Source organism: Platalea leucorodia (assembly GCF_965183815.1).
Source record: "Platalea leucorodia genome assembly, chromosome: 7".
NCBI lineage: Eukaryota > Metazoa > Chordata > Aves > Pelecaniformes > Threskiornithidae > Platalea > Platalea leucorodia.
Window position 1 is genome coordinate 4818991 of NC_138829.1, and position 16722 is coordinate 4835712.

At 40.1% G+C, this 16722-nt stretch overlaps 1 protein-coding gene across 1 annotated transcript in view; it reads right to left on the minus strand.

Moving 5' to 3' along the window:
• WDHD1 (WD repeat and HMG-box DNA binding protein 1) overlaps nucleotides 1-16096 on the minus strand; it is a gene marked incomplete at its 3' end in the record, with an annotated part of 30205 nt that extends 14109 nt beyond the window's left edge. The window contains exons 1-12 of the mRNA XM_082316850.1: nucleotides 16054-16096; nucleotides 15491-15579; nucleotides 13268-13379; nucleotides 10280-10431; nucleotides 7934-8045; nucleotides 7329-7379; nucleotides 5509-5604; nucleotides 3781-3873; nucleotides 2793-2899; nucleotides 1152-1287; nucleotides 787-988; nucleotides 415-605 (exon numbers count right to left, since the gene is read on the minus strand). Coding sequence (XP_082172976.1) covers nucleotides 415-605; nucleotides 787-988; nucleotides 1152-1287; nucleotides 2793-2899; nucleotides 3781-3873; nucleotides 5509-5604; nucleotides 7329-7379; nucleotides 7934-8045; nucleotides 10280-10431; nucleotides 13268-13379; nucleotides 15491-15567 — 1329 coding nt within the window. The 5' untranslated portion in view covers nucleotides 15568-15579; nucleotides 16054-16096. The remainder of the gene's footprint in view (nucleotides 1-414; nucleotides 606-786; nucleotides 989-1151; nucleotides 1288-2792; nucleotides 2900-3780; nucleotides 3874-5508; nucleotides 5605-7328; nucleotides 7380-7933; nucleotides 8046-10279; nucleotides 10432-13267; nucleotides 13380-15490; nucleotides 15580-16053) is intronic.
• Nucleotides 16097-16722: the final 626 nt, after the last annotated feature.

Below are 16722 nucleotides of genomic sequence, written 5' to 3' on the forward strand. Positions count from 1 at the left end.
CATTGCTTAGCCATCTTTCTCCTTACAAAATTAAGTGTGAAGAACTTGCAGTTAGAAAGAAATAGTGGGTGATTCACGTACAAGTCTTAATAGCACAAAAATACCCACAAGTTCTGGCTAAAACAGAATTTTAAAAAAGATTTCCTAGAATTCAATAGCACGGGTACAAACTGTATCGCTTGCCTTTGTCTTAAAGCCAAGTATTTATTTCTACATCAAAAGCAACCAAAATATAAAGCATAACATCATGCAGTCTTTGCACTAACATAAAGCTACTTTCCACCATTTAGCTTCACACTGTGAATTATTAACAGAATCAAAAATCTTGGAAAAGAGTAGATTAAGACACAGCAAGAACTGGACAATAGTAACAAAGCAACTAGATCTACCTAACCACGCAGCAGTGCGATTTACCATGAAACGATGCATGAGATGTGCAGGAGTGGAGCCAGACTGGAAGGGCTTTTGCTTGGGGGTCGGCATTGGCCCATCATAGAAAGGCTGTTGTGTAGACGACGGTGGTAAAGCTGGAAAGCCACCAGTCTGACCATCATCGTCATCTTCCTTTTCAAGGAGATTGGAATTAGCTTTTATCATCCCAATATCTAGAAGTTTAAAACAAAATAATAAATTACACATATTATTATGACAGAATATAGGTAAAAATAATTAAAACAGTACAGATTTCTCTGGAAAAATAAGGCAGAATGTATCTGAGTAGAGGATGCCAAGAGATCAACCCAATAACAGCACTAAAGAGCTCTGGAAAATTAGTTCATTCTGTACCTAGTGAGTTATCATCATCATCAATTATTGCCCGCCTGAGATGGCCTGAAGTTGGCATAAGGTCATCATCATCATCACCACCATCATCTTCATTAGCTCCAGCCTTTGGGGAAGACTGTGGTTCAATCATATCTCCATTTAAATAGTCATCGTCTTCTCCATCAAAGAGATCATTGTAGTCTTTTGTCACTGTACTGGCAACCTAAAACCAGGTTAACAGTTATCATAAAACTTCTTTTGGACACGGAATTCAAAGAATGAATTAACACACAAAAGGGAACTTTCAACACACAATACAGAGCGTTCAATATAATTTGGTAACCTAAATCATCTTGTTAATTTAAGAAGTAATTGGTACTGACCACCTTGTCATTTGGTTTCTTTCCATCACCAATATTTTCCAACAAGCCCAGATTTCCTTCAGTATCTGTATAAGCAATTTGCCTATATTTGGGGTGCCACGCCAGTCCACAAATTGAGTAATTTTTCTCGTGCTTCATCCTAAAAAGAATATAAAAATAATGGACTTTTAGTAAGGTTCTCAGGGCAGAAACATCCGTAAGAGTTATTGTAAAAAGTGGCAATATTCACTAGCATTAGAAAGTGATGTTACTGGGATGTTACACATAATAAAATAATTAATAGGTCACATTTCGAATAAATGGCTACTATAAAAAAATACAGCAGGTCTTCCTTTTCTATGAAGAAAATCATTTAAGCTTTAAAAATCAAACAGAATCATATTCTTAAAACAACAGCTTCCTGATACAGGTAGAAAAGACAAAGTAATTCCCCAGCAGTCATACATTCCAGAATCATCCGGTTATAAAAAGAACATTCAGTTGTTGCTCTTGTACCAAACTGACGAGTTAATCCTCTATCTTTTCCACCCTTTATTCTCACAAAAAACCCTCCCATTAATTATTTACATAATCTGTCTTTAATTCTTAACATAGGCGTTACAGTAACAATCATGTTTCTTACCCAAAATATTCAGACATATAAATCATCCCTTCTCTTCTTCTCTACCTCATTTAATCATACCTTTTTTTTTTTTCTTTTCTTTTCTTTTTTTTTTGAAAGAGAGATGCTTTAAGTAACCAAAGATAAAGTGCAATTTGTCAGTTTGTCCTTTTTTGCTTCCAGGTAATGATGGCTGACTGATGTATCTGTATTTCCCTCTTGCTTTAGAAAATACATATTACTGCCAATGATCTTGGGGTTTGGGATCTGAGGAAAATTTGTTTCCATCAAAACTATCCTTTAATCAACTATTAGATTAAAAAGTAATATAAGATACTTGCACACAGAAAAGTAGGATATGGAATTTGAACAAAATCCACATTCATGTCCCTTCCCTATTCTATTTCTAGGAATGTCATGTTTCCAGATCCTTCTAGCTATGCAGAAGGGAAAATAGTATATGACATGAATCAGGACATACTTCTGTGCATTCTGGATACGGTGGAGGAAGGCAAAACAATGCCACATTTCTACCTACCACCAAGAGCTATACTCTTGTGGAAGTTGCTTCCTTGTAGAACACGGAAACGATATGGCAGCCCTTGAATTCCCTTCAGCAGGTGAACTGCAGTACTTGTGCACCTCACTTGGGTCGCACAAGAGAAGAGCCCTCCTCTTCCTCTCTTTGCTCAAGTCTAGATGGAGCGGTGGCCCAGCCTCCCAGCGCCACCCAGACCCGACACAGTTCTTCTGACCTGTGTGCTTTGGCTCCCTCTCTGTGGATGTGCTCCCAGCCCCACCAGCAGCTGGGAGACCATCCACGAGGGCAGGTAAATGCTATTCTTCAATCTGAGCCTTCATACGCTGTCTCCTGGGGTGCTTGTTTTCAGGGGAAAACTTACAGATTTGCCCTGTAAATCTTGTTAAGGCTTTTCAAGAGGCAGGGTTCTACGTTTGCACAAATAAGTTTTACGGAAAAAATAAAAAAATTCTATTTCAAGAAAAAACATGTACTTAGGGATTTATGGAACAACACTGAATACCTCTCTATGCACTCCTGGGTTTCCACATTCCACACCACCATACTCCCGTCCACACTTCCAGCTGCCAGATACTGCCCACAAGGAGACCAAGCCACAACATTCAAGGGCTAAGGAAAAAATATAAAATAGAAAAAAAAAATTTTACCAATGCATACACAGCATTCTTATTCTGGAGCTTAAAATAGACAGATATTCTGGAATTAAAAAATAAGGATCTCTAGCAAATCAAATCCGGCCTCCTGTACTAGAGCTGGCTTTAGGTAGCTCCCTGCAAGAACCATTCCTTAAAGGCAGCACACTTTTTTTACAAGAATATCCATCTTCTGTCATTAAACGCTGCCACGAGGTCGAACAAAACCTGATTCTAGACAGGCAGACAGAAGCACAGTATATTTTGCAAACACAGCACTAAACACAGGTTTATTTATTTTGAACTTAATACAGTTCCATAAATTAAAATCCAAGACTGTGTGTTCTGTATCTTAATAACACTAGGAAAGTGGTCCTCTTTAACACAAAGATTTCCAAGTATATAATGAGGTCAAAAGAAAGAACATGGCACAGTTAGGGCTATTATGCAGCTAAATTTCAACTTAATAAAATATAAAGTGAACAACTGATATCTCTGTTCTGTACAGAAATAACACTCTTGACGTTTTCCCTAAAAAGCTATGTATTTAGGGCAATTTGTGAAAACAGATGTTCTTCAGCTGCAGCTGGTGACTCACCAGTAGACCTTAGAGATTTGGTGGGTTACTATAAATGAAAGAGGGGAACCAGAGCCACATAAGGACATGTTTGACACTCACCTAGTATCTCTTGCCTTGTTTTCCAACATAAAGTAACGGGATCAGAAATTAAATAGAAAATGTGAGCAATCGTTACGGGGTGGGGGGAAGAAAAAGGAGATGCTGTCCAGAAGATAATTTCTAGCAGAATAACATTTAAATTATGGAATATTTAGCAAGCACCTGGTTTATGTACCTACCTGTGTGATGAATGTATCTGATAGATCAAACTGACTCTCCCAGGTTTCTCTTCTATATAGTTTAACAACTTTATCTACAGGAACTGCCAGCAACTGTTCAAAGGAAATAAGAATCAGACAATTTAGAAGAAGTTACCTTTCAAAGAGAACATTCAAATAGCATAGCTCCTTCATTCAGATGCATTACAGTTGTGACTGCCTCAGTATTTAATGCTTCTCTAGCATCCTAGCAACGCCAACTGAGAAAGTAAAGAAAGCTGAAGTAACTTGAATTACAAGGTTCTTTAATGCTTTCCACATGCAACACAGCAAAGCATGCCTGTTTTTATTTTAATCTTCATTTCTTTCTGGCAGAAAACTGAAGATGACGACAGCTGCAACATAAGCTTTGAAGTTCTTATTTATGAAACAGCTAACGCACACATATAAATAGCTTTCCATGCTCCGAGCACAAGGCTTACATTCTCCTTTTCCCTCCCTCCCCAAACCTCTTTTGATCAGGTTACAATTTCTCAATAAATCTTATTTGAATAGCTGATACCTGAAATAGCTCATTTCATCTTTCACAAAACTACATAAATGTTACTGCCTGTTTATTTTTTTACAATTTGGAGTTTTTACAGACTTATACCAATTTGCTTTGTAAGAGAAGCAAGACAACTACTTACATTTCAAATATGTATGCGCGCGTGTGTGCGTGTGTCTGTGTCTGTGTGTGAAGAATTAGCCTAAAACTTAAAAGTATTTGTTTTTATGCAATATGGATATTGAAACCATTTGTACTGCAGGTGACATTCTCTCTTCCACGGAAAAGATACGTAATGCTACCAGAGCAGACAGGTATTTTGAAGAGCAGACACAGGTAGACAGACACAAAGGCTAAGTCGGGGAAGCAGGATTATTCAGGTAAGAACTGTGATAAAACACTGGAAAATACTCTTTTGATCCAGTATACTGGAATGTCAATAAAGGATGAATAGGTTCTGCCACACTATTATCACAGGCAAGAACAGAAGGCATAAAACATTTTTTTCAAACGGCCAACTTTCACTCATTTCCCTGTCCTTTACTGTAAGCATGGCAGGGCATGCTTCATTTCGTACAGGTTCGCATTTATCTGCTCCTTTCTCCTCTCCCCTTTGTGTTATCAGATGCAGCAGAGGTGTTCTAGGTCACAGGCTACAGAGACATCTCTACAGCTATACTAAGTCTCCAACCCATTTTGACCAGTGATCCATACGTAGTACTATTGTAGCAATACATACACAATGCACTAAACCTGTAGTATTTATCAGCACCACCTTTAGTCACAACAGAACCAACTTTGTTCTTCAGGTGAAGAGAAAGGGAACAGCTTACCAAGGAAATATTTACAGAGCAAGATTACTGATGGGGCAAAATTTACTTCAAGTAGAGCAAGACTGAACTCCTTTGATGCTCTGTTGTAAGCAATTTGATTATTTCCCTCGTGTACAATGTTCCTTCCTATTCAGCGCAACATGACTGTTTAACATTGTTTTGGGCTGACAGCTGGACTACTGCCAAACACAGTCTGGAGCTTAAACAAGTAACCATTTCCACATTTTTATTTTTCCTAAAAGTGAACTTTACCCCAAATATTTTCCTTAGTCCCAGGAGCTGCAATTTGGGCTTGCCCAGATTGAATTCTACTGTTGCACTCCCAAAGACAAAGAAGGATTAAGATGTGGCTAAAACAATACCTCTTACCTTCCCACTGCCAGGTTGCCAGCCAAGCCTGCATATTGATTTAGCATTTATCACATCATTACATTTCTGCAGCAGCGGCCAGCTTGTTGTGCATGTCTGAAAACAGAATATTAAAAAAATGAGTTTTCTAGCTCTGTGAAAATCTACTGTGTAGTACAAATTCTTAAAGGAAAAGCATGGAAAAAAACCTAAAAGATATACCATTTTTGGAACTGAAATAATCTCTTTCATCCAAATACAATCGTACATACTGACTTAAAAAAAAACCAACCAACCAAACAAACAAACAGGAAAAAATATCTTGCCAATATAGACCTGAAACTATTTTAATGACAATACAACTACTTGTAACAGAAATAAGATCACAGAACAAGTGTGTTTAATCAAGCACAGAACAAATGAGCTCACATATTTTTAGGTTATAGAGAAATCTGGCCAAAATGCATCTGTCAAACCCAGATCAACTGCAGCAAGGTTACACACATCAGCCTGAATCTCACCGCAGCAGTATAAAGAATGAATGGCTATATTCTCAAATTACAGCACAGATATATAGGTCACACTGCCACAATCCTAGGACACTGTTAGTGTAATTGCCCCAAAAGGCACCCACCGTCAGTCTGGAACACGAGATTTCACATTAGAATTATGCTTTTGTTTTAAAAAAGTAGCAATCCACAAGCGCAGGAGTACATTTTCAACCGTACTTAGAGGAATAATTCCACACGGATTCTTATTCCAGTCAATGGCATTTAGCAAAAATAATCCCACATACCTACGCAGAATTGCCTTATTAGGGCGTTCACTTGAAACCCTCTTTTCAAGCTCCTTAGAGTTCCAAGAGCAGAGACTAAATCAGATTCCCTCACTAAATCCTATTTCATACAGGCCTTCAACTTTTTCAGCCAAATACTGCCAAGCTGAGCCCAAAGACTGTATTTCTAATAATTTATGTCCTCCTCCTGAGAAACTGTGGTGAAGTTTGTAACAAACAAACAAAAAAGTGAAATAGCAAGCCCCTTGTCAATCACCTTAAACTCATTCAGACCTAAAAGGTTGAAATGCACTGAGCTGAACCTCGAGTCCTTAGAAAACGGTGTATGTGCGTCATAGGCAGAGAGCAGGAAACACTGAAGCAACGTTTTGTCCTAAGTCCCCTATCAAAGGAAAATATTATCATCATGGGCATCCTCTCAGTGATCCTGGCATGGGAAATCTCTCTCTCCTCCTAATCTCAGGTCAAAGTAACTGTGTTCCCATGATCAAGACTAACCAACCAGACCACTTATAAAAGAAGATACTGTGTAGCGTCTCAGACCATTATTCCACCTTCACCAGGAAGTCTACAATCCTGAAAATTATTCATTATTTCATAGGAAGCTTGGTAAAAATAAACAAAACCAAAATATACCTAGAAAATTGTTTATTAGAATAAAAATCCTTCCTTAACCCTGAAAGCAACGAGCTGAAATTGTGAACCAAGGAATCTGATGTCAATTGCTATCTTTACACAGAAGCGTTATTTCTGAATGTGCCGAGGACAAAATACACAACATTGGCCAACGAAGAAAGACGAACGGAAGAAACCAGGGATTCCACAGACAGGAAGAACAAACCACAGCTACCCAGGCAACATTTCATAATCAGGCTTTGGAATTTCTCCCAGAAGTAGATAAAAGTATTCTGTAAAGTGTAGTTAGATTTCTTCCCCAAAAAGAAAACCCTGTTCCAGTAGGGTTATTTCAGTCCAGCTCTTCTCACTGTCTGTGAAATCCTGGCTTTCTTAGGAAACTCTTCACTTTGAAAGGCAGGCCTTTTACCTGATCTGCAATTTTCCATACTCTGACAGAACCATCACAGCTCGCCGATGCCTACGTAAGAGATTTTTGTAAACACATTAATAATTGAAGACATAGAGAAATTAATGTTACAAAATTGAAAAAAATCCCTGTAACCAATGCTCCAGGCATATAATATGTAGGCAGTTTTAAAAAGAAAGCCTCCCCGTTTAAACCATTTTAAGACTTAAAATTTTCTTATACTGTCATATTGATAATTGTACTTGACTCCAAGCTACTGTAATTACAAACCCTCATACTTCAAGTGAGCTGCTTATTTGCAAAGAGGCTCAAAATTAGTATTAAATTTCTTTAGTGAGCCATCTTTTCCCCTCTAAAATCAGATCAGCATTAGATTCCAGAAGAACATAGACAGTAATTGAGTAGTAAAGCAAAGACTGAGTTCTCCTGGGAGGCAACAAGTTGTCACACATTCCATCACCAGTAAGGTTAGCTGAAATGAAGCAGTCTCATGTGCCCTGTCACTGGTTGGTTTGGTTTTTTTTTTGTGTAAAAAGTATATATTTATTTTCTTTCCTAGGGAAAAAGAGATTCAAAGCAGAAAGTAAACAAGAAAGTGTTTTTACCAGGTAGACATCCCTGGGGTCAAAAGACAGGCTTAAAACAGGAGCATCATGTCCTCGGAATGTTTTCTGCTTGCTGCTATCAGTCACCTCCACAACTTTGACCATAAAGTCACTGCAGATCACAAGGGCACAGACATAAAAGTATAACATTGGTATTAACAATGACAAACTATGTGTTTATGGCAATAAAAATTGGGCACTAACTATCTTTTGGGGAAGTTACAGCTCTCAACACTGTATGATCAAAGGGAAAATGAGAATCTTGAGTCTTACTACAATAGGAGTAAGGCCAGGCTATTTTTATCAGAACATAATTTTTGTTCACGTCAAAGTTCATAAAATAGGGTTGCTCTTTGAAGGGGATATTATGTACACACAGACCATATACCTGTTTAATATAATATTCTATATGACTTAATGAAAACCTCTGCTTAGATACCAGAGAGCTGACTTAACAAGAACTATCTGTTGAATGGGACCAATATTCATTACTATAATTATTTGGTCATGTGGTTTTTAAAAAAAAAAAAAGACAGAGCAAGTAATTTATTTTGTGACATTTTTAACAGGATTTTTAAGATCAGTTAGTGTATGAGATACATTAACAGATTTTTTACAGTTGTACTCCCTCCTCCAAAATTACAGACATTACTGCAGTTTAACTCAAAATATCAATGCTAACTTCTAAGCCACAGAGCTCTTGTGACAATCTTTCAGTACCACTCCCTCTCATACTTCGTTGCAACACCCTCAGAGAGAAATTTAATTTTAGGACCTAATTCTATAGGGTTAACCGTTACTTTAACTATATTCAGAAACACCACCTCAGTTTTGTCAGCTATCTAATGCTATCCGAACAGTCATGAAAGGAAGTCTCTAAGCTGTATTGCAAGACAACTAAAATTATGTTAGCACTCTTAAAACAATGCAAAACAACTTTAAAGGAAAAAAAAAAAAAACAACAAAAAAACAACAAACAGGCAATAGGATATTTTTTTGTTTATTTAAGAAGCCACACAACTATTTTTCAAATAGTTCCTGCGAACTCTGGCAGCCAGTTGGATGTTAAACTTCTATAAAACTGAAGTTTGCAGACTTCGTGTAAAAAAATGGAGAAATCTGGGATAACTAAAAGCAATTCTTCTTAGCTGCATTCCTTCATTTCATGGCTGTCACCTTCTCCTTCAGTATGTTACAGAAGACCTCATCGAGGGGTGGCCTCACAGTCTTATGACCTCTTTTTCCTAATGCGAGAGCCCTGGCCAGGCTGCAGAAGTATTGGGTTTTTCTAAAAGTTTTAGCAAACAAAAAGGAGTTCGCCGTCTGCCTAATCTCTCTAATCAAAGTCAGATCCTGGGGCAGAGCTGTTCCCTCAGAAACAAGCACTGGCAAAGGGCCCAAACTCATGATCCCTGTCAGATTTAGAGATTAGAGTGGTTACTGCCCCCAGCTGTCCAGCCTCCCAGTTTTGGTGGAGCTGGTGTGCCTGCTCCACAGCTGCCAGAGTTCACAGTCCAGCATATTCATCCAAATCGCTTTCTAGTTCAATTCACATTTAGAGGAGCCAGGGGAGCAGATGCAACACTCTGCCATCTCTACTGCGGAGCACAAATTCCAGTAGAGAAGCGAGCAGACAGCCCGAGTTACCTACAGCTGCCCAAAGAGTTCACCAAATCCAATTAAGAATCACCTGAGCCTTAAATAAATGGAAAAAAAAATATTGCCTGCTTGCTATTTTGCCATCTCTGTTAAAGGATTAGCATATATTATGTAAAAGCAAACATGCTGCCCTAAGAAATTAACCAAACTACGCATTTAATTCCCCTCAGGCAAGTCTTGCAACTGTCATCTGTTATCATTTGGCAGAATGGTGATGATACTTATGCCAGCGAATGACTCAAAGCTCGCGCACAAATTAGGACTCATCTAACTTTTGCGTGTGTATATACATCTGCAGCACCGTGATCCTGAACAGTCAGGACATTATCTTTAGCACACAGTAACAAAATCCTTGATGCTGCAATGAGATCCATATGGGCGAGCGCTTATGCTTATACATTACAAGACTGAAAGCTGAAAACACTCAAGTCTCCTAAAGAAAAGGAATTATTTCACAACACCAGAATTCCATTTAAAATTATTTGGTGGATCAAGTATCTCTCAAAGCATTGTTTCCTAAAGTCCTTTTCATTCCTTTCTTCCCCTCCACCCCCTGAAGGCATTTTGCAATACTTTAAAACCCTCAGAGGTACATGGATTAATGATCTCATTGGCAAAAATCAGCAAGCGAGGAAGTTGCCAGGTTTTGAATGATAGCAATGCTTTTCCTTATCATGCACAGATTACCTAGATCCAGCAGCAATTTTGGTACCGTCACTATTAAAGACAACGTGGTTTGCATTCATGGTGAAACGAGTAAGGATGCCATCTGGAGCTCCTTCAGGAAATGTATGGATCTGAACAGTGTTGTTCGATACTGCTGTGATCAGTCTTCCATTCTAAAAACATAATTCATCATAAAAATTGTTAGTTAAAACACGTTTACGCCCATAAAGCCAAAAAAAATTGCTCTGATGTTCCCAATATTTGGGCAGATTAGCTTCAGTAGCTCCAAAAGAGGTCTGACAGTAAGAATAGTAGGGGAAATACTCTTTAACTTTTATTTCTTCCCCCAAAAATACAGACAAGCACAGCAACTTTAATACTTTATTACTTTAACCCAATTATTAAAAACTACAAAATTATTCTTACTTTCAGTCCTGTAGAAACACGCTGCTAGATTTAATACTGAAACTTCAGTTTCCTCAGCAGACTTAAAATTCATTATGCCAACTATATCGCAATTTACTGCATCAAGACCTTCCCAACTTGTATCTTTACTAATATAATGAAAGTCACTAACGAATTTCAAAGAGAACTATCCAATCTTCTTCCGGTGGATGGAAAATTCACTCCTTTTACATAGGCAAGAAAGCTCTGAGACCAGGAAGAATCTTGCATCCTATTTAAATGAATATGCTGCAGCATCAGGAGAGGGCAGCCTCGGACTGAACTTCTCAGTTAAATGCCACCAGGGAAAGATGAGAAGTTCATGAACTATAGCTTAGTGCTTTTCAGAAAACAGAAGACAGATGTTCCCTAAAAATGAATCCAGATTAAAAGCAGTGCAAAACAAAAGAAATAGTTATCCTGTACTTGGAAAAGTAATCTCTCTTCTTCAAGTGACAATGCTATTCCTCAGTTGTACATCACAGTAAGTTTTTGAAATATATAAATAAATGCCTTATATCCTTGAGGGTTTTTTTGTTTGGAGTGGGGGTAGTGTGTGGCTTTTTTTTTTTTTTTAAGTTGCCTAAATTTATAGTAAAAATCCTGAAGATAAATAAAGCAGCAGCCAGTACTAAATAACCTAACTAAATAAGAGATGACATTTATTACCTAGGTTATATCAACAGGTCAGATCAGTTCCTCATGACATTTTCATTAATGAAGAATAATTTTTTAAATAAGATTTCCTGAAGTTAAGTCTCACAAAGTGTTCTTAATCTCACAGTTTAAAAATAAAAAAATCCCTCAAAACTAAAGGACTTTACAATAAACTTAAAAGCATAGGATTTTTCCTACTGGTGTCAAAAATTAAAACCAGGATTTTCCCTCCTCTATTCATTAATAGTTACAGCAATTTCTGACTCTGCCTCTGCTTTGCTAAGAGAACTCATTCAAGTCACCTCACTTGGTTTGTGAAAAGGTAAGTAACGTGATGAAAATCAACAGCAAAATACCCTAAAAATCAGTGACAAAAATAGATTATACAGGCATTGAGGAACAGATGCAGAAGGTATGTTAAAAGGGATATAAGAAAGAGGTTTCACTTAAGGCAGTAGTTCTGAATCTGGTTTCAAATTATTATTTTTAAAATATAATACATATATGTTAATTCTCAGTTATTTTACTTTTTCGTACTCTGCTCCAAAATCACAAGGAGTTGAAAAACAATTTTAAAATCTTCCTTTATCACTGCAAAGTCAACTACACAATATCTGAAGAACCGATGAACTGAAGAACTTCTGGAATTCCTCTCTTCTACAATTGCCACAAAGACAACATTTTAGACCTTCTATTCTAATGTAATATACGAATAATTGCACATAAAGGAAATACTGTGAGAATTCTCAAGCTAAATACATGAGCACGCATAGTAAAAGGAATTATTTTCTATTATACAAATTCATATAGGTAACTTATTTGCCTTGTTATTTACAAATAATGACTCCTGCAAGATATATGCAAAAGGAACCGCCTTAACATTAAACCAAACAGAGCAGGTCATGCTTCAAATGCCAGTCAGTCAGACTACAGAACCGCCCCTAGTCAGCATTCTCACAAGTTCTTACAACTTATGCAAGCAAGAATCCTGTTCTGACTTTGGGGACGGCGGGTCAGAGGCATCTTTGGGCTAAACAACAATTTGAGAGCGAAATATCAAGCAGTTATAAAAAAGCATTACCAAAGCATTACCAGACACTGACTTTGTGAAAGTAGTTTTTGCCTAATATAGATTATAGTTCCTTGGACCTTAAAACAGGCCCATCTAAAACAACCTCTTGGCTCTTCTTCCTAATACTTCACGATTACATCTTACACTGGGAAACTTTTTTGGAACTCACATTGTGAGAAAACACTGAAACGGCCTAAAAAGTTCACTGCACAATTAGTTTAATCTGCTGGGTTTGTTTCTCAGAAAGGAGATCAAAGTCAGAAATTACTATAACTGAATGTGAAGGAAGAGGAGGAAAATAATTATTACAGAAGTTTAGTATAAGGAATAATTCCTCTACAGTCCTGTATGGGGTAAAATGAACTGTCAGAAGTATTCTTGATTTATATAAATTTATATAAAACACTTAATTTAGTTAAATGTTTTAGAAGTCTATAGGCACATTTAATCAATTAAATTTCTGCGTATTTCAGAAAATTGTTTTCCATACTGCTTTAATATTTTCACTTGGACATAAAGGTAGAATATATTCATATGCTCAAATTTAAATACCTGCTGCTCATTGAACAGCATTCAATTTACTTTTTCCATACATTAATCTGAAGACAGATCTACATATTTAACATACATCAGACAAAGATCTACATACTTAACATACATCAGACTGAGATGTGCTACATACAGTGTTATTCTTGCCTTTTTCTGTATATTATCCCAGTATGTGTTTAATGTTACGCACACGAGCAGCATCCCTGAGCTTGAAAATCCAACATCTGTACAGTCAGGGACCAACACCAGCATGACAAAATGTAGAGGAGTTTGGTTAACAATGATACCTTCAGAGCGCATGAATAGGCCTTTTCTCCCACATTAATGGACTTCGGATCATCATCATCCAGGTTTTCCCAAATCCTAACATCTCCATCACCGCCACAAGTTACAATGCAGCTGTGGAAAGACACAGGACTTGTTAACATTTGGGGATGAAAAGGACAGCCACTGTGACTTTCAATCCCAAAATGAAGATGTTACTAAAGTGTTAGTTTGGGGTTTTTTTTGGTTTTTTGTTTTTTTAAATCGAAACACAACACATACTATGTGATATAGCAAATACCTACATTTATTATGTCTAAGTAACTTATTAAAAATAGGGGGAAAAAGTCACCTCTGGCAGCATAACACAGTACCTCCAGTCTCTGATAACTACCTACGCCTGGCACTCATCTGAACCAACCCTTAGACGTTACCGGTCAATCCATTTTTTCCAGGGCCTAGAGCAAATTTTTCAAAGGAGTTAGTTAGCACTGATTTATCTAAGAACTGGGCATTTAATTGCTTCTTAAGACTTTGAAAACTTGCCTTGCAGCTGATTACAAAGTCGAGGGCAAAACTAAGAGTGTTAACGCATGCTTGACTGAAGTTAACAAGCTTAACGTGTTCTAGGCCTACAGAACCCTTAAAAAATAGCTAATATGGAATTCAAGTTTGCTGGAGTTAACTTCCACAATTTTAATGTGGTAAACAATAACCAGAAGTCACAGAGCAAATATAATTAAAAATCCCATGCAAGCTTCTGTAAAGACATCATGAATCTCTAACCAAGCCTTGCATTCTTTTTTTCTGAAGTTGTTTGCAGTCCCCAAAAAATCTAATTAAGCAGCAAAATGTTACAAAGCCAGTGGTGAAGCTGTGATGTTGCTCTTCTTAGTTCTGTAAGGTCTGTACTTTGACAGCAACACTGTGTTGACATTGAATATATTGATGCTGGGGAGTCCAACAGTGGTGGACCAGTGCTATTTGGCAGAGATGTCTGCACCCTTTTTTAATCATTCGCATTTTAATGGCAAGCATGGCTTTTTGTGGTTTTGAGGGATTGTTACTAGACTAACCCTTAAGAGCAGCCTTTGTACCAAGGCTAATGGACTAAAGAAAGGAATAAGAGAACATAGACTTAAACCATACTCAATATATAAGACTTACCCCTTGAGTTCATTGTGAGAGGGCTTATTTTCTGGTTTACCATTTATTTTTAATCAATACGAAGGTAACGGCAAATACTCAGTTTATATTTATACATTCAAGAACTAACGCAATAACAAGAAAAGATAGCAAGCCCAATATTGGATTTCTTCAACTATATTTCTAATTGCTTAGTGCATATGTGAATATATTTACTCCCACGCTACACTGATTTCTTCTAGATTCTATGAAGTCACTCTATAAAAAGTGCGTATAAAGGTTTTATATATATACATACATACTATATATACATACATACTATATATATTTCAATAGGACAAGGGGGAACAGTTTACAAACTGAAAGAGAAAAAACTGAAAGAGAAAAAAGGGAAATTTAGATTAGATGTTAGGAAAAAATTCTTTACTCAGAGGGTGGTGAGGCACTGGGACAGGTTGCCCAGAGAGGTTGTGGATGCCCCGTCCCTGGCAGCGTTCAAGGCCAGGTTGGACGGGGCCCTGAGCACCCTGATCTGGTGGGTGGCATCCCTGCCCATGGCAGGGGGGTTGGAGTTAGATGATCTTTAAGGTCCCTTCCAGCCCAAGCCATTCTATGATTCATACGTACTATATATATCTATATATATCTATATCAGGCATTGGAATAGGCTGCCCAGGGAAGTTGTTGAGTCCCCATCCCTGGAGGTATTTAAAAGCCGGGGAGATGTGGTGCTTAGGGCCATGGTTTAGTGGTGGGCTTGGCAGTGCTGGGTTAACGGTTGGACTCCATGATCTTAAGGGTCTTTTCCAACCTTAACGATTCTATGATTCTATTATTTTATATATATATATATATATGGTTACATTTAAGTTATAAATCAATCACTTCAAAACTCAGGGCATCAAAATATGTCACAGAGCCACGTCTCAACACAGGCAAAAACCAAAATATTTGCCAGCCCAAGCAAGGCCATAAATCCATCCTGGTGTCTCACACAGCAGTGGCCGGTACAGAAACCCCTGAGAAGGCAAGAGATGGGAAGGAGCCCATCGCTCCCCCAGGCTACACTTCACCGGGGTCTCTAGGAATTGGGCAGTTACCTCCCAGCGTCATCGAAGCAGACGTCCGTGTGGCCCTCGGTGTGGCCGTACCGCATCGGCTTTTGCGCGGAAGGCATCTTCACTCTCACCTGTTTATTTACAGAGGACAAAAGGGGGAGAAATAAAATAAATTTTAGAAGAAAAAGCTTCGGAAAGAGACTCAGATGGCAGGGCAAGGTCAGAGCTGCTGCGACACCCACCCACCCACGGGGCTGAGCCCCCAGGCGTGCCCCGCTGGGCCTAAGCGGATCACGGCCGGGCAGGTGCTGGACACGGCGGCTGCGTGGGGAGGGCCCGCCCGTGGAAGCGAACCACGACAGAAAATGGGGGGAAAACCCGGGTTACGGGGGGTCGGAGGCGGCGGTCACCGGGGGCCTGTCCCTCAGGCAGCCCAGCGCCCGCAGCAGGCCGGGCCGAGCCAGGCCAGGCCGCCCGCCGGGCCCTGGGAGGGACCCCCGCTCCCCGTCAGAGGCCGCGGCTCCCCCCGCGCCGGGAAAGGGGCCCGCACCGCCCGCCGGGGCGAGGGGGAGGCCCGGGGCCGCGCCGCCTTCCCGCCCGCTCACCGCGCCGGTCCGGCCGCCCGCTTCGAGCCTTCCCGCGCTCGGCCCCGCCGCCCGGCCCGCCCCGAGGGCCGGGCCTGCCCCGTCAGAGCCCGGGGCGGGGCTGAGCGCAGGCGGGGCTGGGGCCCGGCCCCGGCCGGCCGGAGAGCGGGGATGGCGGCGGCAGGCGCGGCCGGGGCCGCCTCACAGCGACTCCGCTCCGGCGGGTGAGGGGAAGCCGGGGCTGCCGCCGCGCTCCCCGCCGCCTGCGAGAGCCCGCCCGCACAGCGGCGGCCGCCGAGGTGCCGGCGGCCTTTCCTCCTCCTCCTGCCGCCGGTCGGGCCGCCCTGCCCGGCGTGAGGGAGCGACTCGGGCGGACGATCCCTCCGGACGATCGTAAGTTGGGGTCGGGAGGAGGCGGGCCGGCGGCTGAGGCGGCGTCCGCGCCCCTGTCACCGCGCTGGGCTCCGTCCTCGGCGGGTGTTCCCTTCTCCTGTGGAAACCTGCGTGTGGGTGCGTGCCCGGTGGGTATCTCTTAATGTACAGCGCGCACATATATGTACTGTGTATACTTATGCGTATCTGTTTAATGGCAGTGCCTCAAGAAGCATAGGAATGGCAAGGAAAGCCCAAACGAGGGGCGCTCCCCGCTTCGCCCACATCCCCATGCCAGCAAAGTGTTGCGGAGAGGCT